Here is a 27,737-nt window from a genome sequence, read left to right on the forward strand (position 1 = left end):
AGCTTGGAAAAACACTGCCGAGCATATGACTCAAGTATAGAGAATAGAGAATAACAGAGTTGGAATTCAATGTATTTAATTCAGAGTCCGAATTCAGAACGATGCAAAAGAGGGAATGAAAATGGAAGACAGGTTAAGATAATATCCCAGCTTCCTCCTAAAGCAGGAAGAAAATCCTCCCGCCTGTCCCAAAACGCTCAGCGGAGACTAAGAAGCAGCGAGAAGGCACGAAGTCTTCCCCGGGAACCCACGGTTAAGAGACCAAGGCCGCCGGCGGACGGTTTTCCGCACGGACCGGAAGTGCGACTCTGGCCCCGGAAGTGGACCGCCGGCAACGAGGAAGCGCCGTTCTGCGGGGCCTCCGCCGGGGGAGCCGCCATTTTCTCGCGATGGGCTCCTCCAAGCGGCACCGCGACCGCAGCGAGGCCTCCGAAGACGCCGCGCCGCCCGCGGCCTCCTCCTCCTCTGCCGCCGGCGCCGCCTCCTCCTCCTCTTCGTCCCGCCACCGCGAGCACAAGAAGCACAAGCACCGCGGCGGCGGCGGCGGCGAGCGGCGGAGCAAGCGCAGCCGGAGCCGGGGCGAACGGAGCGGGCGGCGGGGCGGCGGCGATGAGGCCTCCGCCGCCACCCGGGGCAGCCGCGGCAGCGCCGCCGCCTCCGGAGGGCAGGACGGCGAGACGGGGCGGCGGAGCCAGCGGGAGAAGCGGGACGACGGGCACGAGAGCGGCCAGGGAGCAGGTGCGGAGGGGGACGGGGTGGCCTACCTCGCAGGGGGGGCGGGCGGGCGGGTGTCCTCGACTTACGATCACAATTGAGGCCAAAACTTCGATGGTTAAGCGAGACAGTTGCTTTGCCCCCATTTGACGACCTTTCTGGTTACGGTTGTTAAGTGAATCACTGCGGTTGTTCAGTTAATAACACGGCTTCCCCTTTGGCTTTGCTGGCCAGCAGGTCGCCAAAGGGGATCGTGGGATCTTTGGATTCCGCGACCCTCGTAGTAAATATGAACCGGTTGCCCAGTGGCTGAATTTTGATCACATGACCAGGGGGATGCTGTGAAGGTTGCAAGTGTGAGGACCAATGGTGAGTCGCTGGTTTTAGTGCCCTTGCAATTTTCGATGGCTGCTAAACAAATGGTGGTAAGTTGAGGATTACCTGCATCTCAATAACTACAGGTAGTTGTCAATGGCCAAAATTGAGCCCAAAATTTGTTGCTAACCTAGACAGTTATGTGAGTTTTGCTCCATTTCACGACCTTTCTGACTGCAGTTGTCAAGTGAATCACTGGAGTTGTTAAGTTGATAACACAGTTGTTAAGTGAATCCTCATTGACTTTACTGTTAGAAGGTTGCAAAAGGGGATCATGTAACCCCGGGACTCTGCAACCGTCATAAATATGAGTCAGCTGCCAGACATCTGAATTTTGTTCACCTGACCGTGTAGATGCTACAATGGTCGTAACTGTAAAAAACGGTCATTTCTTTCAATGCGGTTGCAACTTCAAATAGTCACTAAATGAATTATTAAGTTAAGACCTACCTACATTTTCTTATCCAAATAGCTTCTGTGTAGCCCTGCTCAGCCCTGCTTTGTCTAAGGGGACAATCAAAATTGTCACCTGTTATATGTGATTTATTAGGTTTATAACCCTCTTGACAGATTTTATTTTCCTGGGCTCCAAGATCCCCACAGACGGGCACTGCAGCCAGGAAATTAAAAGACGCTTGCTCCTGGGAAGGAAAGCCATGGCAAATCTAGACAGCACACTAAAAAGCAGAGACATCACCCTGTCAACAAAAGTGCGTATAGTCAAGGCTATGGTCTTCCCAATTGCAATGTATGGCCGTGAAAGTTGGACCATAAAAAAGGCTGAGCGCCAAAGAATTGAGGCCTTTGAACTATGGTGCTGGAGAAGACTCCTGCGAGTCCCTTGGACTGCAAGGCGAACAAACCGGTCAGTCCTAGAGGAGATCCACCCTGACTGCTCTTTAGAAGGCCAGATCCTGAAGCTGAAACTCAGATACTTTGGCCACCTAATGAGAAGGAAGGACTCACTGGAGAAGAGCCTCATGCTGGGAAAGGTGGAGGGCAAGAGAAGGGGACGACAGAGAATGAGGTGGCTGGATGGAGTCACTAAAGCAGTAGGCGTGAGCTTAAATGGACTCTAGAAGATGGTAGAGGACAGGAAGGCCTGGAGGAACATCGTCCGTGGGGTCGCGATGGGTCAGACACGACTTCGCAACTAACAACAGCAACAACAACACTTGTTAGTTTTTGCATGTTGATTTGGCTGCTCTCCAGTTGTGCTAACACGTGAATGAACTGGCTGACTTGCGGGGAAGAGTGTTCTCATGCATATGAGGCATGTAGAAAGCTTTTACTGTACTTGTAGGTGAAAGTGCTTTAGCTGTAACACTTAGTTGGACCAATGGGTCATTCTCAGGATCTCTCATTTGGACTATTGTAATGTGCTCTACTTGGGGCTGCCCTTGAAGAGTATCTGGAAGCTTCAGTCAGCTCAAAATGCAGCATCCTGCATAGTCTTGTGTGAGTCCAAATTTGCATGTTTGTCACTTCTTTGGAGGCAGCTGCCAGCTTGCTTCTGGGTACCATTCAAGGTGCTAATTATCAGTTTTAAAGTCCTACATAGCCTGGCCATTTGACAAACTGCCTCCTACACCTGGCCCACCTGTGCCTGAAGGCAGGGTGTGTTGAGGGTCCCATCTCTTAACACATCTGATCGGACAAGAAAAAAGGTCTTCTCTGCAGTGGCACATCACTCCCCCAGAGATAAGATGGCCCCCATCTTGTTACTTTTCACAAAAGCCCCACCAAAGATAGGTCTCTGTCAGCAGCAACACACACCTGGTTGACACAGAGCCAGTCAACTGACTTGTTTGATTATGTATGTTGCCACTATGGGATGGAAGAGGCAGGTGAATGTGGGGGTGGTGGTGGATTGTGGTTTTTTATTGCTGTACATTGCTTGGAATCATTGTGCATGAGTTTAGTAAATAAATCACCACTGATCATCGTGGTGTCAATGCTGCAAACATTGACATGTTTTTGCACTGACAATATAAGAGACAGCTTGTTACTTTAATTGTTTCATTTGGGAGGGAGAAAATCACCCAGAAGTTATGAGAAGATTGCAAAAGCCCGCCTACAGAATGGGAAGTGAAACCTCATATGTAAAACTAATTTGATAATGTGATTTATGACGTGTAGATAAGGGTAGGGATTGTGTGTGTGTTGTGATGGGTTTGGGGGGGAGGAGATTTCAGATTCTGGCATCCCTCCATGAGTGCCGATGTTTCGTTTCATTACTAAGACTTTTTTGATAAATAATATGCCTGCAGTTTGTTTGAATTGTCTTATTTATCAGAACCGTGACACCTGGGGTGTACAGGTAGTCCTTGACTTACAACTGTTCATTTAGGGACTGTTCAAAGTTACCACAGCACTGAAAAAAGCGAGTTATGACCATTTTTCACACAGCCATTGCAACATCTTCACGGTCACATGATCTGAATTAAAATGCTTGGCCACTGGCTTGTATTTAAGACGGTTGCAGGGTCCCGTGATCCCCTTTTGCGACCTTCTGACAAGCAAAGTTAATGGGGAAGCCAGACTCAATAACTTCTTACTAACTTACTAACTAACACAGGGGTTAGGCAACCTTGGCTCTTTCATGACTCGTGGACTTCAACTCCCAGAATTCCTAAGCCTACCCCTGAACTAACAGTTGCAGTCATTCACTTAACAACCGTGGCAAGAAAAGTCATAAAATTCATACCACAGGCTTAATCTTAAAATTTGGGTTAGCCCTATAGCATCATTGCATTCACATCATATGCGGTGCCTGAATTGCGTAACGTCGTGTCCAGCTCTGGCTCGAGTTCCCACAACACTGAGTCACAAGCTTCCTGGACTGATTTTATTTGTGCACATGCTCATTCCTAGCAGAGCCGTCTTTCTCCAACTACTTGCTGAAGTCTCACCTTTTTCAGAGAATCAGCTGTTGGGAATCTCGTCTCGGGGATGGCTTCATGATGCCTTTGTATTTAAAGAGGTTCATGAATTATTGACCAGGCAAAGGGGACGCACGTAAGCGCCTGGCATTTTGAATCCCAAAAGGCTCTCCTTCCCCTCCTTTTCCCAGGACTTGCTTTTATGGCTTTAAAGACTGGTGGCGTCAGGATTTGCTCCCATTTTCCAGAGGGTTCCTGTACTTTGGATGAGCTGGATTAATTTGGAGGTTAAAGTGAATTGAGCTATCTTGTCAATATTCCAGGATGTTACAGGTAGTCCTCAACTTAAAATAGTTTGTTTCGTGATTGTTCAAAGCTACCACGGCCATGAAAAACGTGACTTACGACTGTTTTTCACACTTGCAACCGTTGCTGTATCCCCATGGTCATGTGATCAGGAATTTGGATGCTTGGCAACTGGCATTTACTTATGGCAGTTGCAGTATCCCGGGGTCAATTGATCCCCTTTTGCAACCTTCCGACAAGAAAAGCGAATGAGAAAGCCAGATTCACTCAGCAACCATGTTGCTAACTTTACAGCTGCAGTAATTCACTTAACTGTTGTAAAATGGGGGGGAAAACTCACTTAGCAACTGTCTTGCTTTAGCAACAGAAATTTGGGGGTCAATTGTGGTATTAAGTCAAGGACTGCCTGCGCTTGACTCTGTTGTATATTATATTAAAAACTTTTTTTTTTACATTAAAAATGATGGTGGCAGATATTTATCTTTCCCCCATGAGCCAAACCCCATAATAGGAAACTGCTTTTAAGTCATATGATGGTGAGACTGTGCTCAGAGGAAGTTGGGGGAAGAAACGTTTGTCACTAAGGGTGGGCCAGCTATAGCCCCTTTATGACCTGTGGACTTCAACTCCCAGAATTCCTGAGCCAGCCATGTTCGTGGGTTGTGAAGCCCCGCCCCCTCCCAGTTTTGGGAGGGAGTTGTTTTCAATCAGTGAGTTTGCCTTTGTCACCTTAAAGCAGCATTTCCCAACCTTAGGAACTTGAAGATGCGTGGACTTCAACTCCCAGAATTCCCCAGCCAGCATAGCTGGCTGGGGAATTCTGGGAGTTGAAGTCCACGCATCTTCAAGTTCCTAAGGTTGGGAAACGCTGCCTTAAAGCATTTGCTGCTGCAAAAATTCCAGCTTATACTGCAAGATCTAAATCGACAGCCAAAGTGAATTTGAGAGAATCTGTGTGTGCAATCAAACTCTGGTGTGCTGGATCTAGTAGTAAATTAATTAAACTGTTTAAGAGATTGCTGAAGAGGGAATGTTCCTAGCTTTTAAAATTGGATATTCAAATTGCATTGTAATTTCTCAGCTACGATGCCTGTTTCAGTATGAGTTCCTTGGTGGACGTATTCCAAGTTGCCAACTATGCAAGCATTTTGTTTTTCTCTCCAGACTAGATAATTCTCAAAACATCCCATCCTTGGTCCCCAAAGAGCTGAAATCTGACTGTTTTGGCTATCAAAGTTGTGCAAAACCCGTAAGATTGTTCCCAACTCATAACGTTAGTAACTCAGCGTTACTAATTCTCTCCCTGTTTTCATTCCCAAACAGCTGCTAGTTCAAAGTCTTCTTCCGGAGGAGACGCTTCGCTCAGCATCGAGGAGACAAAGTGAGTGAATGAAATTCATTGGGAAATATGGGATTCCAACCAGGTGTGTATCTCTGAAATCCCTCTTGTAGCTAATCCCTGTGCAAGCTGCGAGGGCTTCAGGGATCAGGTAGCAAATTCACATCTGGCTTCAGGACTGGATTGGCCTGGGGTTCAGTGGGTGGTGATGGGAAGGGAAGAGAGGAGCAGAGGTTGCTGTCTGCACTTGGGAAAAGCAGCGAAGCAAAAATGCTCTCCACTTCCAAGCTCAATCCTTTTTCCAAAAGGCTGCAAGAATGGTCTTATACTCTTTGATTTTCAGAGACAAAACACCACCCGCCCCCTCCCCCCAGCCATCCTAGCACTGATAGTGTTGTTGTTTTTCTCTCTCAATAGTAAACTTCGAGCAAAACTTGGGTTGAAGCCTCTGGAGATCAACACAGTCAAAAAAGGTACGTTGCCTCCTGTCCTTTGCCATGGAGCCTTAGGTTCCTCAGACCGCTGTGACAAACTTGTGTTATTTCATCTAACCCAAGATGGAGCGTGGCTGACTTATTACTGTGTGACAGGAAAAGTGTTTCTTTTAAAGCTTGTTAGGAAGTGTTTCATGGGATATTTTCTCTGCTTTTTCAGCAGCTATTTATAATGTTTTCTCTCTAAACTGGCAACGGTTTTGGGTCTGGGCTGGACCACTTCATCCCGCTTACCAACAATTGCTTTCCTTGTGAAATGAATCGGTGGCTTCTAGAATTGCCAGCGTTCTCCTTTTTAAGCGCCCGCTTTCAAGGGAAACAGCAAGGAAGAAAAGCAGGGCACGGCGGTTCGACTCTTGGGAGACGCTTGGAGTTCTCCCTATCCAGTTTTTCTGTTCAATGCACACCTGAGCTCTTTGCCCTGCAGCGCAGGAGTCGAGCTGAGTTCACAAAGCAACTAAGCCCAGACTGGCTTCCTTGCTTGAGTGAACCTTTTATTGTCAAACTACAACCATGTATACACTGAGATTGGCTGAGCCTCCCTTCGTGCCCCCCCCCACAACTCACAGTGACACAAACCCTCCACCTTGTTACACCCTCTGAGCTAATTGCACAACGCACCGGCCTCGCAAGTCAATCATGCATAAAGTTTATAAAATTATTTCCCGTTCAAAAGCCTGACAGCCCACGGATAAAAGCTGTTCTTCAGCCTGTTGGTACGGCTGGCTATACTCCTGTATCTCCTACCCCACGGTAGGAGAGTAAAGAGGTACCGACCAGGGTGTGAGTCATCCCTGAGAATTTTCCTCACTCTTCCAAGGCAGCGGGCCCTGGCGAGGTCATCCAGTGGTGTCAGGGGACAGCCCACCATGTCTTGTGCTGTGCTCACCACCCTCTGTAATGCCTTCCTATCCGCGGCTGTCAGACCAGCACACCAAACCACAATACCGTACGAGAGGACGCTCTCTATAGTAGACAAAAAGTGCCGTGGGCGAAGAGTCTGCAGAGACGGCTGCTATAAAAATAAAGAGTTTGGTTGGCTTATTTTGTCCTTTAGCCGACCTGGAAGCCGCAGCTTTCCGCTCGTGTGTTTGCGACTTGTGGAGTTTGGACAAGACTGAGTTTAGGTCCCTTTAGTGCTCATCTAGGCTGGTCTACAAGAGAGCAAAGTGTTGGCATCCACACTGTCTTCTCACCTTGCAGAGACCGGCAGCAAGGAGGACCCGGTGGCTGCGGAGGTCATCAACCCGATTTCCCTCAGACAACGCGAGGACATCCGTGAGAAATTAGCCGCTGCCAAGGAGAAGCGGCTTTTGAACCAGAAACTAGGGTAGCCCTTCCACTCTTTCTCTCTTCACCGTGGGACCGTTCGAAAACAGCTTCTTAATCACAGGCGGTCCTCGGTTTACGACCACAATTGAGCTCACGACTTACGTGGCTAAGCGAGGCGTTTGTTAAGTGAGCGGTGCCCGTTTTACGACCTTTCTTGCCCCGGTTGTTAAGCGAATCCCTGCCGCTGCTAAAGTTAGCGACACGGTGGTTAAGTGAATTTGGCTTCCCCCGTTGACTTCGCTGGCCAGAAGGTCACAAAAGGGGGATGCCACGGGACACGGCAACCGTCATAAACCCCGGTCAGTTGCCAAGTGCCCGAATTTTGATCACGTGACCGTGGAGATGCCACAGCGGTCGTAAGTGGGGGGAACTGCCATAAGGCCATCGTAACGTTGAACGGTTGTTAAACAAACTGTCGTAAGCCGAGGACTGCCTGTGTTGGGCCAACTCTGTATGTGTGGTTTCTTATACTGATCTGCTTGCCCTGAATTCTAATCTGCCTGATCATCTCGGTCCCAGGAAGCAGAGCTGTCTATAAGGGGCCTGCCTTTTTTGTCTCTTTAGCAAAGTCAAGTCCCTCGGAGAAGATGACCCCTGGCTGGACGACACGGCTGCCTGGATTGAGAGGAGCCGGAAGCTGCAGTTGGAGAAAGAGATGGCGGAGAAGAGGGTCAGTGCCGCTGGGCTTTTCAATCACTGGAGGGTCTCAAGGAAAGATGGGGCCTCCGGCCTTGAGCACAGGGGTTGGACTAGATTCTGGGTTCTGTGCCAGACAACCTTTGTTGGTTGGCAGGCCGGAGGAAAAGGGAGGGGGAAGCATTTTGCATGCATGCGTGCGCGCACATGAGCACGGGGCCACGGGCACATGGGTGCCGCAAATGACATGCGTGCTACTCACTAGCCCTGCCCTGTTCTTGCATGGCACCTTGTCTTGTTTCTGCGTGGCACGGCAGCGGCTGTCTTTGTGCCTTGCAGCACGGCAGTGCCTCGTTTTTGCGCCCTGCGGTGTGGCAGCTTGTTTTTGCACCCTGCAGCGACAGCGCTTGCACAAGTGAGGGTGTGTGCGTGCACACACGCACACTGGCCAGCCTGTCCCGCGGCCGAGTGGCCAGTAGGCCATGGCCTACTACTGGGCCGCGGCCCACAGATTCGGGACCCCTGTTCTATGGCAGAGATCTGCAACCTTGGCAGCTTCAAGACGTGTGGACTACAACTCCCAGAATTCTCCAGCCAGCATTGCTGGCTGGGGAATTCTGGGAGTTGAAGTGTACACATCTTAAAGTTGCCAGAGCTGGAGACCCCTGTTCTGCAAGGTAGTCCTCAACTTACAACTGAGCCCAATATTTCCGCTGCTAAGTGAGACAGTTGCCCAGTGAGTTTTGCCCCACTTTACAACCTTTCTTGCCAGAGTTGTTAAGTGAATCACTGCAGTTTAGTTACTCACACGGCTGTTAAGTGAATCTGGCTTCCCCATTCACTTTAATTTAATTTAATTTAATTTAATAATATTTATATACCGCCCTTCTCCCTGAGGACTCAGGGCGGTTCACAGGGCAGAATAAAATACTAAATACAAATGTTAAAACAAGATTAAATAATTGCCCATATTAAAACAGTTGGAATCAAGTTCTAATACACCAAATTAAAATTAAAACACAAGAATAAAAACCCCACCAATCCCCATCAGGCTAGGCCGGCTTGAGCAAACAGAAACGTCTTGAGATCGCGACGAAAGGAGCGAAGATCGGGCGCCATCCGGAGCTCTACCGGTAGCTGATTCCACAGCTCCGGAGCGCCCACAGAGAAGGATCTCCCCCTGGGGACCACCAATCGACATTCTCTGATCGGTGGCACCCTGAGGAGGCCCTCTCTGTGGGAACGCACAGGGCGCAGGGAGCTTGATGCCGGCAGCAGATGTTCCCTAAGGTACTCCGGCCCCATGCCATGGAGTGCTTTGAACACCGTTACCAGTACCTTGAATCTCACCCGGAAGACAACTGGCAACCAATGCAGCTCACGGAGCAGCGGTGTAACGTGGGAGTATCGGGAGACTCCCAACACAACTCTCGCGGCTGCATTCTGTACCAGTTGGAGCTTCCGGGTGGTCCTCAAGGGCAGCCCCATGTAGAGAGCGTTGCAGTAGTCTAGACGAGAGGACACGAGCGCATGAGTGACCGTGCACAAATCATCCCGGCTAAGATAGGGCCGCAACTGGCGCACCAGGCGAACCTGGGCGAAGGCCCCCCTAGTCACAGCTCCTATATGGTCTTCCAGGGTGAGCCGTGAATCTAGGAGGACTCCCAAGTTGCGAGCCCTATCTATGGGGGGTAATAGTTCACCCCCCATAGCCAAAGGTGGAACATCCGAATAAACCCGGGATGAAGGTATGCAAAGCCACTCAGTCTTGTCGGGGTTGAGTTGGAGTCTGTTCCTCCCCATCCAGACCCGAACCGCCTCCAGGCACCGGGACATCACGTTGAGGGCATCACTGGGGTGGTTTGGGGTCGAAAGGAAAAGTTGGGTATCATCAGCGTACTGATGATACCCAACTCCAAAGCCACGAATGATCTCACCCAGCGGTTTCATGTAGATGTTGAACAGGAGAGGCGAGAGGACCGACCCCTGAGGAACTCCACAAATGAGAGACCTCGCGGTCGACCTCTGTCCTCCTGCCAACACCGACTGCGAACGTCCCCGGAGATAGGAGGAGAACCACTGTAAAACTGTGCCTCCCACTCCCAATCCCCTGAGACGCCGCAGCAAGATACCATGGTCGATGGTATCGAAAGCCGCCGAGAGGTCTAATAGGACTAGAACAGAGGAATATCCCCTGTCCCGAGCCCTCCAGAGATCATTCACCAGCGCGACCAATGCCGTCTCCGTGCTGTGCCCGGGCCTGAAACCCGATTGGTAGGGGTCCAGATAATCCGCTTCATCCAGGACCAGAGGGAGCTGATGCGCCACCACACTCTCAACAACCTTCGCAAGAAAGCGAAGGTTGGAGACAGGACGAAAGTTGTTTAATACAGCTGGGTCCAAGGCAGGCTTCTTGAGGAGAGACCTCACCACCGCCTCTTTCAAGACGGCGGGGAAGCAACCCTCACTCAGAGAAGCCGATATAACTGCCTGGAACCAGCTGCGTGTCCTCTCCCGGGCTGCATAGACCAGCCAGGAAGGGCACGGGTCCAATAAACACGTGGTGGTGCTCAGCCTCCCCATGATCCTGTCCACTTCCTCCGGAGTCACAGAATCAAACTCCTCCCAGATGATATCGACAAGACCGCCAGTGTCCTGATCGTCAGACTCTGCCCAGTCAGAGTCCAGACCGGTCCGAATCCGAGCGATTTTGTCCGACTTTGCTTGTCAGAAGGTCGCAAAAGGGGATCACGTGGCCCCAGGACACTGCAACCGTCATAAGTACATGCCAGTTGCCATGCCTCTTGAATTCTGATCACGTGACCACAGGGATGCTGCGACGGTTGTAAACAGTCATAAGTCACTTTGTTCAGTGCCGCTGTAACTTTGAATGGTCACCAAATGGACCGTTGTAAGTTCGAGGACTGCCTGTATGGCATTTCCCCAAATTAAACGCCCGCCGGCAGTCTTTGATTTGTGACCGTTCAGTTAGCTACTGTTCGAAGTTACGACGATGCTGAAAAAAGTGATTTATGACCAGTCCTCACACTTAACGACCATTGCAGCATCCCTGAGGCCATGTGATCAAACTTCCGACCCTTGGCAACCGCGTGGATCTACAACGGTTGCAGCATCCCCGTGTCACCTGATCGCCGTTTATGTACTTCCCAGCCAGCTTCTGACAAGCTGACAAGTCCAGGGGCGAAGCTGGCTTTCCTTAGCGACTGCATGTTTTTTTTTTTAATCCCATTTATATCCCGCCCTTCTCCGAAGACTCAGGGCGGCTTACAAGCTTAGCAGTAGCCTTCATTCTATGTATATGCCTGCTTATTAGGGCTTTCACACGCACCCCAAGCGGCATTATTACAAAGTCAGCTTAATTGCCCCCAACAATCTGGGTCCTCATTTTACCTACCTGGGAAGGATGGAAGGCTGAGTCAACCTTGAGCCTGGTGAGACTCGAACCTGCACTAAGTGCAGGCAGCTGGTGTTCCTTAAGGAGGCATTAGCCCACTGCTCCACCAAGGCCCACTGAGCGACTGGCAGGATTCACTTAATGATTGTGGCCCCAAAAAGGGGGATAATAAGATTGGGTTACGCTCAGATGATGACTCTCTTGACCGCATGGATCAGTGACAGGTGTCCTAACTGTGGTCATAAGTCAAGGACTCTCCGTGACACCTGTCTCAGGAGGCTGGGAGCGTCGCCCGTGTTGTGACCTCTTCCTTCCTTCCTCAAACAGGCCAAGCTCTTGGAGGAGATGGACCAGGAGTTCGGCATCAGCAGCCTCGTGGAGGAGGAATTTGGGCAGCAGAAGAAGGTGAGGAGGGGGGAGGGGGCAGCCCTGCCGGATGCCCTCAGTGGTGCCCAGGAGAGGGAGCTACTTGCAACCCTTCCTCAAAGTTTACACACACACACAAACACACACACACACACACACACACACGACCTACGCACACAGGGCCCCTGTGGTGTGCACGATCCTATTTGGGGTACCTGGCAATTTGCAATTTGTGTCCCTTTGGCTTACAACATGACTCACTTAAGGACCACAGTGACAGGCTTTGCGAGCACTGTAAAATCAAGCCAGGTGACGCGCTTAGCGACCATGATGAAATCCGGACTGACTTTCGGTCCCTATGTTGCTTGCCTTCGCACCTCTGCAAAAAAAGGGGAATTCCTTGAAGGGTTGCCTGGTTCTTGCTGCCCGCGCGGGATCCGAGGGACGACGGAAGGGCAGCCCTGAGCCACTTCAGAGGTGCTTTTAAATAGGAGGCCTCAGAATGGCCTCTGCAATCACCTGTTAGGCGTGGAGAACCCCTCACGGGGTTGTGGTGGTGGGCAAAATAGGGAGGAACATTGGATATGTTTGCTGCCTTGAGCCATTTGTAAAAATAGTTAAGGCGGGGTACAGGACACAAAGGGATGCAGTGGCTCAGTGGGTTAGGACACTGAGCTTGTCGATCAGAAGGTCGGCAGTTTGGCGGGACGAATCCTGAGTGCCGCGTAGCAGAGTGAGCGCCTATTACTCGTCCCAGCTTCTGCCAACCTAGCAGTTCGAAAGCACGTAATAATGCAAGTAGAAAAATAGGGACCACTCCGGTGGGAAGGTAACAGCGTTCCGTGCGCCTTTGGCGTCTAGTCATGCCGGCCACATGACCACGGAGATGTCCTCAGACAAGCGCTGGCTCTTCAGCTTTGAAACGGAGATGAGCACTGGCCCCTAGAGTCGGAAACAACCAGCACGCATGTGCGGGGGAACCTTGACCTTTTACAAGACAAAAAGACAAGTTTTCCCCCTCCCCCCACCCCGCCATCACTGTCTTATTCCTAAGGATATTTACCATACGTGGTAGGGCTGTATCGCTATTATGCTTCTCCTCTTTCCTTTGTTCTTTGCATGTACACTGAGAGTTTGTGCGCCAGACACAAATTCCTCGTGCGTCCAATCGCGCTTGGCCAACAAAGACTATTCATTTAGCCAACATCAATAAAACAACCCGCATTCTTCCTGCTGAAGGACGCATCTTTTGGGGGCCTCTTTTCGGCAGCGCCCCCGATTTGCAACTGCCATTTCTAGCCTTCCCAGAGCTGGGAGTTTCCTGTTTCTGAGGCCTGTTTCTGCTCTGTGGCTCCCAACAGGTGGGCTACAGCGCCCAGGATCTGAAAGGCCTCACCGTGGAGCACACCATTGATTCCTTCCAGGAAGGAGAGACCGTCGTCCTGACCCTCAAAGACAAAGGTAGGAACTGAGAAGAGGTGTCGCCTTCCCCCACTCCAGAGCTGACCCTTCAGGCCTGGCACCTGGTTTTGGGTGCCAGTCCCTGTGGAGGAGCAGCATTTCCCCCCACCCCACCCCCAGTAGCTTTCCTCCAGCTGACCACTGGCATTCCTTTAGGCGTCTTGGAGGAGGAGGGGGGCGATGTGCTGGTCAACGTCAACATGGTGGACAGGGAGAAGGCCAAGAAGAACGTGGAGCTGCGCAAGAAGAAGCCGGAGTACAAACCTTACGAAGAAGAGGAGAGCGTGGACGACATGGTGATTGTAAGTCTCTCTCTCGGTTCTTTTCCTGGGGTCCCCAGCAGCTTCAAGACATTTGCCGGTGTAGAGCAGTGTTTCTCAACCTTGGCCACTTGAAGATTTCAAGACTTCAACTCCCAGAATTCCCCAGACAGATGAGAGAGAGAGAGAGAGAGAGAGAGAGAGAGAGAGTTTCTTCCATAAGGCAGATGCCATAGCAGAGAAGGCACACCTGCCATCTGCCAAATAGCACTAGCCATATCCCTTAGACTTATATACCGCTTCACAGTGCTTTACAGCCCTCTCCAAGCGGTTTACAGAGTCAGCCTCTTGCCCTTCCCAACAATCTGGGTCCTCATTTTACCCACCTCGGAAGGATGGAAGGCTGAGTCAGCCTTGAGGTGGTCAGGTTCGAACTGCTGACAGCAGAGTCAGCCTTCAATGCTGCATTCTAACCATTGCGTACCATGAAAGGGAGGGGGAGGGAGGGAGGGAGGGAGGGAGGAAGGAAGGAAGGAAGGAAGGAAGGAAGGAAGGAAGGAAGGAAGGAAGGAAGGAGAAAAAGCAATAGCAATATCCCTTAGACTTATATACCGCTTCACGGTGCTTTACAGCCCTCTCTAAGCAGTTTACAGAGTCAGCCTCTTGCCCTTCCCAACAATCTGGGTCCTCATTTTACCCACCTCGGAAGGATGGAAGGCTGAGTCAGCCTTGAGCTGGTCAGGATCGAACTGCTGACAGTTGGCAGAATTAGCCTGGGCTCAAATGCAAGCCCCCGGCAGAGGGAACCCACAGCAAGCTCTTGTCTGCCAGCTCCAATGGGACAGACCAGCATTCATTGTTGCACATAACATGGTGTCAGGTCCCACTTCAAACCCACATCTTAAGAAAGCTCTTGGAAACAGTTTCTTCCAAACAGGAACTTTTATTAAGAGTAGGTGATGGCAGGCATAATAGACAGGATCTGAGATTTCCCATGCAGCGCAGTAGATTACCGTGTGCCCAAACCGGACCGCACCCCATAGATCAACCGCCCGATGTGGGATGGCCAATCCCCAAATGTTAAGTCCGTTGTGGGAACCTGGGAGATAACATCGGCCCGTCTCCAGCTCACGCAGCGACGGCGGCTTCTTCACACCTTCCTCTGAGAGCGCAGACATAAACCGGGCACTGAGGTTGCATTCCTTATTGCCTCCTTTGTTCTTAACTGACCATTTTAAAGGTAAGAGTTCAGAGAGCAAGAGAGAGAGAACGCAGGAAACAAGTTGTTGCATTTCAGCATTGGGTCGAGGACACAGACCCAATAAACGAAGTAAAGGATTACATGGTAGCGAATGGAGGAAGCGGAAGTAACAGCCCTGCAGGCACATCCCCCCCTCCCCCTTGGGAATACGACAGAACCCAGGAAAAGGTGGAATGAAATAGAAATAGAAATGAAATAGGAATGGGTTCTGGCACCTGGGTTGTTTAATTTGGGGTTTGCAAATTGTGCTGTCTGGCTGGATCAGCTGGGTCAGCCCAGCCAAAGCCCTGCGTCTCCAGCCAAGCCGCCTTTTTTGCAGCCAGATGGTTGGGGCGAAAAGGCAGAGCCCGGCTGGTGGCCTTGAGTGTGTCCCCCCCCCCCCGTGACCCTCACTTTCTGCCCTCAGTTCAAGCACAAGGGGGTCCTCTCCAAGTACGACGAAGAGATCGAAGGGGAGAAGAAGAAATCCTTCAAGCTGGACGCGGTGGGCATGGCGGACGGCTCTCGGGAACGGGAGCTGCAGAGCATCCGGGACAGCCTGCAGACTCGGGCCCATTCGCTGGACCTGCCCAGCCTCCGCCTGGCCTCGGAGTACTACACCCCAGAAGAGATGGTAGGGTGGGTGAGACCCCCGCGCTGGGGGAGGCAAACCCCAGAGGATGACAGTCGGAGGAAAAGCCCTGGGGTGGGGGAAGGGCTCCGGCCTAGATGGGGGGAGTTTCCTACCTTGGAGGGGCTGGGAGGCGGGTGCCAGTGGGGCTGTTTTTGGTGGCAGTGGGCTCAGCCCCAGGACCCCCCTGCCGGACTCTTAGCCCGCCTTTGCCCCCTCCCTTCCGGCCTGCAGACCACTTTCAAGAAGACGAGGCGACGGGTGAAGAAGATACGCAAGAAGGAGAAGCTGGTGAAGGCCGACGACTTGCTGCTTCTCGCCATGGAAACCAGCGAGCGGGATTTCGGGTCCAGGTCAGGGTCAGCCACATGGCTGCCTGGGGGCGGGGTGGGAGGTAGAGGAACGGCCCCGGGGTCTGCTGCTTTGAAATCCCACTCCCATTTTGTGACTTGACCCGTGTTCGAGTTTGTACTATTGGACTACAAGATCATCTCATCTCTGCTAAACAGGCCAGACTCGACCCTGGGCGGCTGTCCTCCCAGCCCTGCGTTTCCAGTCTCTTTGGCCCAGAAAGGGACAGTGGTGCCTCTGTGCCATTCTCTCCCTCACGCGCAGAGGGATGCGCGATCCCAGGAGCTGTGTTCACACAGACTCCTGAGCCAGGGTGGGTCGCAGTTAAGGTGTTAGGGCCTCAGCCCAGCCCAGCCCCCTCTTGATCCTAAGAGGGGAGTTTCTTCAGATGGACCCTCCCCTTCTTGTCCGGTCTGACCCACTTTCTCCTGCCTCCCTAGGACCCGGGGCCGAGGTAAACGGCGGGCTGTGAAAGAGGAGGAGGAGGAGGAGGAGGAAGAAGAGGAGGGATCCCTGGTCAGCAGGAGAAATGGCGCAGGAGAGCAGCTGATCCAGTCAGATGACATCCGGGTAGAAAAAATGGAGATCAGCAGTGAGGATGGTGAGGATCGCTGGATCCCTAAAATTAAAACGCTTGGGGAACCAAGCTGGCACCTGGAGTGGGGATGCATTCAGTCTGGATGTAAGAGCCGCGGTGGCACAGGGGTTAGAAGGCAGTGTTGCAGGCTGACTCTGCCCGCTGCCAGCAGTTTGATTATGGCTGGCTGAAGGTCGACTCAGCCTTCCGTCCTTCCAAGGTCGGTAAAGTGAGGACCAGATTGTTGGGGGCAAGAAGCTGACTTTGTGAACTGCTTAAGAGAGGGCTGTAAAGCACTGTAAAGCGGTATATAAGTCTAAAGGCTATTGTGATGATGGTGATGATGCTAATTGATGTGGGTGGGAAGGAAGGAGGGACCGAGCAGTTTCCTGTTTTCGGTAGAAGACAATCTCTGTGGTTGAACCTTGGTGCCTCCGGAGGTCGCTTGTCTTTGTGCAGACGTTTCATTATCCAACTAGGTAACATCATCAGACCAGAAATATCCACGCCTAGATAAGCAGGGATTAGCACCAGACAAACAGGCAGATAATACCACTCTAATGACAGAAAGTGAAGAAGAACTAAAGAGCCTCTTGTTGTGGGTGAAGAAGGAGAATGCAAAAGTTGGGTTGAAACTAAACATTAAGAAAACCAAGATCGTGGCATCCGGCCCTCTCAATTCCTGGCAAATAGATGGGGAAGAAATGGAGGTAGTGACAGATTTTATTTTCCTGGGCTCCAAGATCACCGCAGACGGGGACTGTAGCCAAGAAATTAAAAGACGCTTGCTGCTGGGGAGGAAAGCCATGGCAAATCTAGACAGCACACTAAAAAGCAGAGACATCACCCTGCCAACAAAAGTGTGTATAGTCGAGGCTGTGGTCTTCCCAGTTGCAATGTATGGCAGTGAAAGTTCAACCATAAGAAAGGCTGAGCGCCAAAGAATGGAGGCCTTTGAACTCTGGTGCTGGAGAAGACTCCTGCGAGTCCCTTGGACTGCAAGGCGATCAAATCGGTCAGTCCTAGAGGAGATCAACCCTGACTGCTCTTTAGAAGGCCAGATCCTGAAGTGGAAACTCAAAGACTTTGGCCACCTAATGAGAAGGAAGGACTCACTGGAGAAGAGCCTCATGCTGGGAAAGATTGAGGGCAAGAGAAGAAGGGGATGACAGAGAATGAGGTGGCTGGATGGAGTTACTGAAGCAGGAGGCCTGAGCTTAAAGGGACTCCAGAAGATGGTAGAGGACAGGAAGGCCTTTAACGTTGTCCATGGGGTTGCGATGGGTCAGACACGACTTTGCAACTAACAACAACAACAAAAACAGGCAGAAAACAGTACCCTGAACAAGGAACCACCAAGGAGAAAACTACCCCCCCACCCCAATACTGGCAGGGCAAGCTAATAAATGTAGATATAGATATGGCACTGATGATGTTACCTAGTTGGGCAATGCAATGTCTGCAAGAAAGCAGCCAAGCTCAAGGAGCACCAGGGACCCCACCATTTCCTCCCTGGCGTTGAGCACTGCTGGTGTTTAAGCCAACGAGGATCCTGGGTCAGGCCTGGACTCAAAGGGGTGATCCTGGAGGGCTGAAGAGAGGAGAGTGGAGTTCAAAGAGCTGCTAAAACCGGACTGTCTTCCCCTGTGTGGCCAGAGGATGCCAGGCCAGGCCCAGACTCTCCGCCTGTCCTGGAGGAAGACGAGGCAGAGATGGAGCTGCAGAAACAGCTGGAGAAGGGGCGGAAGCTGAGGCAGATCCAGCAGCTGAAGGACAGTGGTGAAAAGGTGGGGGCATGCAAGGAAGGGCAGAGGCCTGGCCCCAGGTGGGGCAGTCGCTGGGGCCTTTGCAATGCGAAGGGGGGCAGGGTGGAGCGGCTGTCCCCTCCCGCTGGTCCCCAGCCCCTCTCTCAACATTTCAGCCTGACCCAAGGGTCGGTAGGGCCTGTTGGTTAAGCAAGGTCAGATGTCACGGTTCCGATAAATGAGGCAGTTCAAACAAAATGCAGGCATTGTTTATCTAAAAAGTCTTAATAATGAAACGAAACATCGGCACTCGTGGAGGGGGGTCAGAATCTGAAATCTCCTCCCCCCAAACCCATCGTAACACACACACAATTCCCCCCCTTATCTACACGTCATAAATCACATTGTCCCATTAGTTTTATGTATTAGTTTCACTCCCTGTTCTGTACGTGGCTATTCTTCTCAAGAGATTTCCCTCCCTTCAAGATTCAAAGCGAAGCAGTTTAAACAAAAGGCTGCTTCTTATACTCTCAGTGCGAAAGCATGCCAATGTTTGCAGCGTTGACAGCCTTGTTTGATTCCCCCCCCCCCCCCGGGGCTGACCCTTCTCAACCCCCTTCCTGGCCTTTTCAGGTGGTGGAGATCGTGCGGAGCCTGGGCCGCAGCCGGAGCCAGGAGGACGACGCTGAGCTGGAGAAGAAGGGGGCCATCGTCTTCAACGCCACCTCTGAATTTTGCCGCACGCTGGGGGAGATCCCCACGTACGGGCTGGCCGGGAACCGGGAGGAGCAGGAGGAACTCCTGGTAAAACCTTCTGGGCTGGGGGGTACCTTTTTGAGAGGAGCGGCATTAGTCACACTCATCCCCACGGGAGTCGCCTCCCGTCTAGATTACCGCAATGCGCTGTACACGGGGCTGCCCTTGGAAAGGATCTGGAAGCTCCAGTTGGTTCAGAATGCCGTTCCCGGCAGTTTCGCGCAAGCCTGTGTTTACACACGTCGTCGCCTCTCTTGGGGGAAGCTGCACTGGCTGCTGACGCTGGCTGTGAGACGGGCTGCTGTATAAATGTGATTTGCAACCCTTGCTGCGTCCCCCCACGGTCACATGATCGGGTGCTCACCAACCGGCATGTATTCAAGACAGTTGCAGCGTCCCCGGGCGCGGGGGGGGGGGTGTCTTACGATCTCTCTTTGCATCCTGACTTCATTTCACAACCGTAGCAATCCACTTGACAAGGGAGGCTAAAGGGGATCGTAACAACAGACACGATTCGCTTAATAACTAAATTTGGAAATTCCGGTCCCAGTTGTGCTTGTACTTTGAGGAGTATCTGTACCTCCAAAACGAGGATGGCCGAGTCCAGAGTCCCTCTGTGAGGGAGACGGGAGATTTCTAAGTTTGATAAATAAAAGTAAAAGACTCGGCCGTGTGTTTTGTGTGTGAGTCTGTGTCTGTCTTGCTTTAAGGACATGATTTGAGACTCCTAGCCTTTTACCTTACAGCGGTGTTGCTCAGCCTTGACCAGTTAAAGATGGGTAGACTTCAATTCCCATGCTGGCTGGGGAATTCTGGGAGTTGAAGTCCACCCACCTTAAAGCTGCTGAGGTTGAGAAACATTGAGCTAGCTTTTCAAGATCTGGGGTATCTGGCTCTTTGGAGGAACGGTGGTTTTCTTGCGTGGCCAGTCGGGGTGGTCCTCACATCCAGACAATCCTTCCTCATGTCTCCCTTCTTTCCCCCCCCTCCCCCCAATCTCTCAGGACTTTGAACGTGACGACGAGAGGTCAGCCACCGGAGGCTCTGACTCAGATGGCGAGGAGAACATTGGCTGGAGCACGGTCAACCTGGATGAAGAGAAGAACCAGCAGGATGTAAGTAGGACTCCCGGGGGTGGGGTGTCTCAAAGGATGGCTGGGAGTTGAAGTCCACTTGTCTTCAAGCTGTCACGATGAGAAACACTACGCTAGATTGTACATCACTTCTTTCTCCGTCTCAGCCACTTGAAGATGGGTAAGCTTCAACTCCCAGAGTTCTCTGCTGCCAGGGGAACTCTGGGAGTTGAAGTCCACTCATCTTCAAGTAGCCGAGTTTGAGAAATGCTGCTTCAGATGCACGGCTTCCGTCAACGCTGCTAACATGGAATGTTCTTACTTGACAAGAGATGAAGAAGTAGCTATTTCATATGTTAAACTTGTGTGTTGCTTTTAAGACTTGTGTATTGTTTTAGTTTAGGGTTAGGAGGGGGGATGAGTAGGATTGCACTTTTCAAGGCCATCTCACTAAGAGGATAAGGCTTTGGCGGGTCTTCTAACGGAAGGGAAACCGATTCTTTAAATTAATTGGAGAATGTGATTAATGACAAAATTAGAAAGGCGGAGAATTGTGTTTTAATATATTGTGCAAGGGGGCGGAGATTTCAGATTCCAGCTTGCTTCGAGCAAGCATTTGCCGGTGTATTAGGCTGAATAAAGGACTTTTAAGGTAAACAATGCCTCGGAGTCACTTGAAAAGCCCGTACGTCGGAAACTTGACAGCTTCCACTCGGAATCCTCAGCCACGGTCCAGCCAGACAAGGAAATCTGGAGGTTGATGTTGGCTTGTTTGAAGGGCTATACCGCTGACCAAACCTGTCTCCCTCTGGTGTGCAGTTCTCCACCTCCTCCACCACCATCTTGGATGAGGAACCCATCGTCAACCGGGGTCTGGCTGCTGCCTTGATGCTGTGCCAGAACAAAGGTAAGCAGAGAGCTGATCGCCCCCCCCCCGTCCTCAGCACGATGGTGCCCTGGGTTCAGACCAGGAGGGTCCCTGGCTTCCCTCAGCCCTTCCTAGAGCTGCAGATACCTTTTCCTGGTGAACGTGGTGCTGGAGGTGTGGGTTACAGGCTGCCCCTCTCCCTGCGTCTTTCTTCAGGCTTGCTAGAGACCACGGTGCAGAAGGTGGCACGGGTGAAGGCCCCGAACAAGTCGCTGCCCTCGGCCGTTTATTGCATTGAGGACAAGATGTAAGTGGGCAAAGGGGAGGGCGGTCGTTCGCAAGCATATTGAGCACTTCTACACCGGAGACAAATACTAAATCAGAAGTCAAGTTTAGTGCCCAGATGGTCCTGGCTGGACCAGGAGAAGCTTTAATAACAGGAGGTCCTCCACTTAAAACAGCAGTGAGTAAAGGGACTTACAACTGGTCCTCATACTCACACTGGATGCAGCATCCCCACAGTCTGCCATGATGAGGTTAGAGGATTGGCAACCAGCAGGTATTTAGCAGGGTTGCAGCATCTCTCTCTCTCTCTCTCTCTCTCTCTCTCTCTCTCTCTCTCTCTCTCTCTCTCTCTCTCTCTCTCTCTCTCTCTCTCTCTCTCTCTCTCCTCTTATATGTGTGTGTGTGTGTGTGTATGAGAGAGAGAGAGGGATGCTCTGTGTGTGTATGAGAGAGAGAGAGAGAGAGATATTTAACAACTGCAGTGACTCGCTCCACAACATATTAAACAAAGTTGTAAAATCAGGTGTGGCTCAGTTTAACCTCCTTGGTTAGCAACAGGAAAGTTTCTTCCCAATTGTTGTCATAAATCGAGGACTCCCTGTAATGTCTTATAAAAACAAAAAGTGTATCTGGGGAGTGGGGGGGCTAAGCCAATGGGATGGCCAAGGGAGGTGAGACGGCTGCCTCTCGTCCCACCCCAGGGCCATTGACGACAAGTACAGCCGGCGGGAGGAATATCGGGGATTCACGCAGGACTTCAAGGAAAAAGATGGCTACAAACCAGACGTGAAGATAGAATACGTGGACGAGACGGGGCGCAAACTCACCCCCAAGGAGGTACTGGGGACACCCACCTCCACCCCCACCGCTCTCTTCCAAAGGAGAGTGGACTTAACGGTTGCTACTGCTAATCCTGCTATTTTTATTATTATTCCAAATGAGTCCACTCTTATTGTAAGAATCAGATGTTTTTAAGACTTCATGGATACCTCTTTAAAAGATGAAAATGGATTGGAGCTGCCTGTCTTGTTTATTTATTCTTTGATTTTTTTTTATTCTGCCTTTTGTTACTTCCCAACTCATTCAAGGCAGCAGACACACCTAATGCTGCTTCCTCCTGTTTATTTTCCCTACAAAATCAACCCAGTTGGCTTTCAGGCCTAAGCCAGGACTAGAACTCAGGTCTCCTGCTGACTGGCCCAAAGCCACTCAGCTGTCTTTCAGACCTAAGCCAGGACTAGAACTCCCCATCTCCTGGTTTCTGGCCTTCACCCTTAAGACCAAATTCACCCCGTCACCACGTAGCCGCCTCCCTTTGCCTCAGTGCCCACCCTATAGAGAAGGGGGGGGGGTCATCTGTCTGCCTTTTAACTGGGGGTCTTGGTGTCCCAGGCCTTCCGCCAGCTGTCTCACCGCTTCCACGGCAAGGGGTCCGGGAAGATGAAGACCGAACGGCGCATGAAGAAACTGGACGAGGAGGCGGTGAGTGATGGGGGGAGGGAGGGGCGGGGGAGGTCCCCTGGCGTGTTTTTGTTGAGAGGCCGGTCTCATCCATCCCTTCATCCAGACAGACCCTCTAGTTGAAGATGGCTTCGAACAGAGAACCATTCTCAGCTTCAAAAATTCAGATTGTTGTTCATTGCAAAGTTGTGTCCGACCCATCGCGGCCCCATGGACAACGTTCCTCCAGGCCTTCCTGCCCTCTACCATCTTCTGGAGTCCATTTAGGCTCACGCCTGCTGCTTCAGGGACTCCATCCAGCCACCTCCTTCTCTGTCGTCCCCTTCTTCTCTTGCCCTCCACCTTTCCCAGCATGAGGCTCTTCTCCAGTGAGTCCTTCCTTCTCATGAGGTGGCCAAAGGATTTGAGTTTTAGCTTCAGGATCTGGCCTTCTAAAGAGCAGTCAGGGTGGATCTCTTTTAACAGTTTTAGTGCTTAGATTAACGGTCTCTCTTAATCTGATTTTGTGTGTGTGTGTGTGCCTTTTGGTACTGTCCAAAACCCCATGGACAATACCAAAGGCCAAAAAAAAAATTCAGATTAAGAGAGACCATTAATCTAAGCACTACAACTATTAAAAGCCGCTAAGCGTCAGCGGCCCATGTTTCTGGAGCTTCTCAGCCATCCAGGCCACGGTTGTCCCAAAGGTGCTCTTTTTAAAAAGCAACCAGACTTTATTTATTTTTTCTCCTTGAAGGCTTCTTGGATGAGAAGCGAAACGTTTTTCAAGCAAAAGAGGGAGAAAAGAATTAGGAAGTCCAGTTGCTCATTGAAAAGCAACTTTGAGCCACTAGGAGTAGAAGAACCCTTAACTACAAAGGGGAAGCACCATCCCACGGCAGAGGGAGCAGCCCAGCGTGACTGATTTTGTGGCCTGATGAAGCAGCCACCTATATGAGGGCTTTCTCCAAACCACGGGACAGGGTTAGGGTGCCCCGAGCGGGCTATTCCAGACAGGGTGCACTGGAAGCGGAGGGCAGCCCCCCAAGAGCGAGGACCAGTAGTGAGCTAATCAGATAAAAAAACCTGACAAACTCCTTGGGTCATTTTTTAGACATACTTCCCTTACCAGAAGGGACGCGGTGGCTCAGTGGGTTGAGACGCTGAGACGGTCGGCAGTTTGGCGGGTTGAATCCCGAGTGCCGCGTAACAGTGAGCACCTGTTACTCGTCCCAGCTTCTGCCAACCTAGCAGTTCGAAAGCACGTAAAATGCAAGTAGAAAAATAGGGACCACTCCGGTGGGAAGGTAACAGCGTTCCGTGCGCCTTTGGCGTCTAGTCATGCCGGCCACATGACCACGGAGACGTCCTCGGACAAGCGCTGGCTCTTTGGCTTTGAAACGGAGATGAGCACCGGCCCCTAGAGTCGGAAACGACTAGCACGCATGTGCGGGGGAACCTTTACCTTTACCTTTTACCCTTACCAGACTCCTCAGTCCCTTCAACCTTGTGTATTTGAAAAGTTCCTAAAACAAAAAAAAAAAACACTTCAGGGCGATATTCCGAGAGGGACTTGCCTTGAAAGTAGACCCAGGCTGAACGGTGTGGTACAGCCAAATATCAGCACCCAGGAAATGTTTTATGGCTTGTTGTGTCGTGTCATACAGAAGTTATGTCACTTACAGCCTTTCTGTTCAAAGTTACAGTGATACTGAAAAACCTACGACCATCTTTCACACTGAAGACTATTGCAGCCTCCCCGTGTGATCAGAATTCAGACGCTTGGCAACTGGCTCGTATTATAATGGTCGCTGTGTCACATGATCCCGTGGTGACCTTCTGACCAGCAAAATTAATGGGGAAGCCAGATTCACTTAGCAATTGTGTGACTAACTTAACTGCAGTAATTCATGTAAGAGGCGTGCAAAAAATAGTTGTAAAAATGGGGCAAAACTCACTTAACAACCGTCTTGCTTAGCAACAGAAATTGTGGGCTCAGTTGTGGTCCTAAGCCGAGGACTAGCTGTGATATGATACGATAATTTTTAGATCATAAACTGCTTAGTGCAGTTTGCCAGATTTCCCTTTGGGAGTCCTGGGTCACAGATTGTAGATGCCCTCTGTCAAGTTAGCCCCTGAGATACCTGGGTTGACACGTTTTTGCCTTACAATGCAGCCACCTTTTGTCCAACTAAAGGTTACAGACACAAAAAATTTAATAGGATATAGAGAGCATTGTTTCTCAACACTGGCAATTTTAAGATGTATATGGCCTTCAAGTCCCAGATTGCTGGGAATTGAAATCCATAGATTTTAAAGCATGGGGGCTTGGGAATTCTGGGAGTTGAAGTCCACACAGTTTAAAGGTTGAGAAAACGTGGTGCAAAGAGCAGCGAGTCCACCCCTGAGGAGTTTGGGCCTCGGTCTGGAAGGAGACCGTTGCAAAACAATTTCGCTCGTCTTCTCACCTTCCTGTGTTACACGCTGTGACACAGCGTGTCCATGGGTCCCCAACCCCCATCTGTGGGCCGGCATCAGGCCACGGCATGCCAGCTACCGGGCCACGCAAACAAGCGAAGCCCCATCTGTGGGATGCAGGCAGTATGCAAAACCACATCCTTCCGATCCGGGGAAAAACCTTTCTCTGTGGAACCGGTCCCTGGTGCCCGAAAGGCTGGGGGGCCGCTGCTGTAGTCAACACCAGCTGCGAGGGGAAAGCAGGATGCAGAGAATATTGGCTGCTCTCCTTGTTTTCCAGCTCTTGAAGAAGATGAGCTCCAGTGACACCCCGCTGGGCACGGTGGCTTTGCTCCAGGAGAAGCAGAAAGCTCAGAAGACACCGTACATCGTGCTCAGCGGTAGCGGGAAGAGCATGAATGCGTAAGGACGTCAGGGGGGCACGCCTGGGGGGGGGAGGCTGGTTGAGATGCGATGGTCTTGTCTGAAGTCAAATCACCAGAATGGCTTGCTTGGCTGTCCTCTACCGTTCCTTCCTGTGTTTGCTTCCGTTGGGGAGTGGCGCTAAGGATTATGGGGGGAAAGGCAATGCCAACTGGTGTTTATTCCTCCCTTTTAATTTGGACAAGGCCCCCCTGCAGGAAAAGGAATTTGAGGGACATCTGTTTGCATCTGACATCTCTTCTAGTCATTCCTCTAACTTTACATCTCCAGAGGATGAATGTGCTCCTCACTGGTTGGTCCAAGACCCCAGGTGTGGTTGCAGCATCCCTGGAGGGCACCAACTTTCAGGACGGTGTTCTAAACCAGAGCTTTCCAATCTTAGCAACTTTACAACTTACGGACCAACTCCCAGAATTCCCCAGCCAGCATGGAGTTGAAGTCACCAATCTTAAAAATTGCAAAGGTTGGACACCGCTGGTTAGGACATCCCGAGAAGGACTCAACCGAAAGACTTTTCCCAGTTGGGTGGGCGGAGAGGACTTTCTCGCGTGTCTTTCATTAATTGTGTTCTTTCTCTCCAGAAACACCATCACCAAGTGAAGCACCAGCTTCCTGTTGCCAGTGGGAACGCTTCGGGCGCAGTTCTGCTTGCGAGATGTGCAAGGATTGTCTCCATCTGTTGCTTCTGTTTGGCGTCTCGTCCACTGGGCCTCCACTCGCTGCTCTTCTGTGTACATAGTTGTGGGCCTGAGTTTTTAAGCAACATTTTATATCCCTATGTGAAACCAAATCGCTGTAATAAAAGTAGCTGAGACCTCATTGTTGAATCCTTTTCTTTCTGCATCCAGCGGTAGAATAATTTTGAAGTTTTGGGGTGCGGGAGAGAATAATACATCGAATGGACTTTTCCTACGAGGTTAAAGAAGGAAAACTGCAGCTTTTTTTGCAACCTGGCTTCCCCTAACCGTGAATAAGCATTATGCCAACACATCCAATCGTGTTTCAAAGATACATCATTCTACAGTAAATGAATTTATATACAGTACAGTACGGGAATGTGGGGTCCTCGATGCTCTCTTGAGCTTGGGAGTTTTCTTGCAGACGTTTCATTACCCAATCAGGTAACGCCATCAGTGCTAGGAACGGATAATGAAACGTCTGCAGGAAAAAGTTCTCAGAGCACCAAGGAGCCCACAGTTCAGCCCTGAGTTATAAATATTCTCTTCTAATATAAGGAATTCTAGTGTTAGAAATGTCAGGAAAATTATTCTACTCTTCAGAAGCACTAGGGAGAAACAAACCACGGCTACCATTTGTAACTTTTTACAGCTGGGTCCTCATATCTGTCCATCAAGCTACAGGTAATCAAGTGGCACAATAGTAGGCCAGAATTTCTGCCTTGCTAAGCAAGGCAGTGAAGTGAGAGGCACCTGAATTTGTATCTTTTCTTTTGCCACAGATGAGTGAATCCCTGTTGTTCTTAAGGAATCACATGGCTGTTAAGCGAATCCGGCTTTCTTTGTTTGTCAGAGGCTGGTTGGGAAGGTTCCAAATGCGGGTCACGTGACTCCCATTGCAAAATGCCGGCCAAGCGCCTGAATTTTGATCACGCAACTGGGGGTGTGCAACAGTTGTAAGTGCAAGGGTCAGTCGTAAGTCACTTTTTTCAGTGCTGTTGTAACTGAGCAGTCACTAAACGAGTGCTTAAGGCAAGGAACTTTTACTGGTGGTCCTTGACTTACAACAGTTTATATTTAGTGATCAAAAGTCACAACACAACTGAAAAAAGTGACTTAGGACCAGTTTTCACAAGACCGTTGCAGCATCCCCAAGGTCACGTGATCAGAATTCAGCTCCTTGGCAACTGACTCACGTTGATGACAGTTGCAGCGTCCCCGGGGTCATTTTGCGACTTTTGCGACCTGACAAGCAAGCTCAGTGGGGAGGCCAAATTCACTTAACATCCGTGTTACTAATTTAAGAATTCCAACGATTCATGTGGCGAGAAGTCATAAAATGGGGCAAAACTCAAATTAGCAAATTTCTCACTTGGCAACATAAAATTTTGGACTCAATTGGGGTCGTACGTTGAGAACTGCATGTACTTTCGTTTTTCAATTTAGAGATTTTATTTTATTATTTTTTTTAAAAAAATAGAAAACGTATTCATGCAGCTCGGTGATGCCACCATTGAAATGCGTAATCCCAGGACTAACCAAAGCCGCAGCATTTCCCCTTTCGTAACCTGGGGAGGTTTCATGCCTGTTCCCACAAAACGGCCGAATAAAGC

General features: G+C 50.6%; 1 protein-coding gene across 2 annotated transcripts; it reads left to right on the forward strand.

The window, feature by feature from the left end:
* Positions 1-323: 323 nt before the first annotated feature.
* Positions 324-26,266, forward strand: SART1 (spliceosome associated factor 1, recruiter of U4/U6.U5 tri-snRNP). Of its 2 annotated transcripts, XM_083374191.1 has the most exons (20): positions 334-738; positions 5,601-5,658; positions 6,034-6,089; positions 7,314-7,440; positions 8,007-8,112; positions 11,821-11,898; positions 13,221-13,320; positions 13,477-13,622; positions 15,248-15,454; positions 15,686-15,804; positions 16,243-16,403; positions 18,036-18,166; positions 18,758-18,928; positions 19,885-19,995; positions 20,773-20,860; positions 21,038-21,128; positions 21,808-21,943; positions 22,499-22,588; positions 25,305-25,426; positions 26,029-26,266. In XM_083374191.1, exons 1-20 carry the CDS (start codon positions 390-392, stop codon positions 26,045-26,047), a joined length of 2,466 nt encoding a protein of 821 aa, XP_083230317.1. In that variant the 5' UTR covers positions 334-389; the 3' UTR covers positions 26,048-26,266. The 2 variants fall into 2 exon arrangements, 1 of the variants encoding a protein (XP_083230317.1); XR_014493833.1 differs by lacking the exons at positions 21,038-21,128; positions 26,029-26,266 and having other exon boundaries at positions 324-738.
* Positions 26,267-27,737: the final 1,471 nt, after the last annotated feature.

Source organism: Vipera ursinii (genome assembly GCF_947247035.1).
Source record: "Vipera ursinii genome assembly, chromosome: 15".
NCBI classification, from domain to species: domain Eukaryota; kingdom Metazoa; phylum Chordata; class Lepidosauria; order Squamata; family Viperidae; genus Vipera; species Vipera ursinii.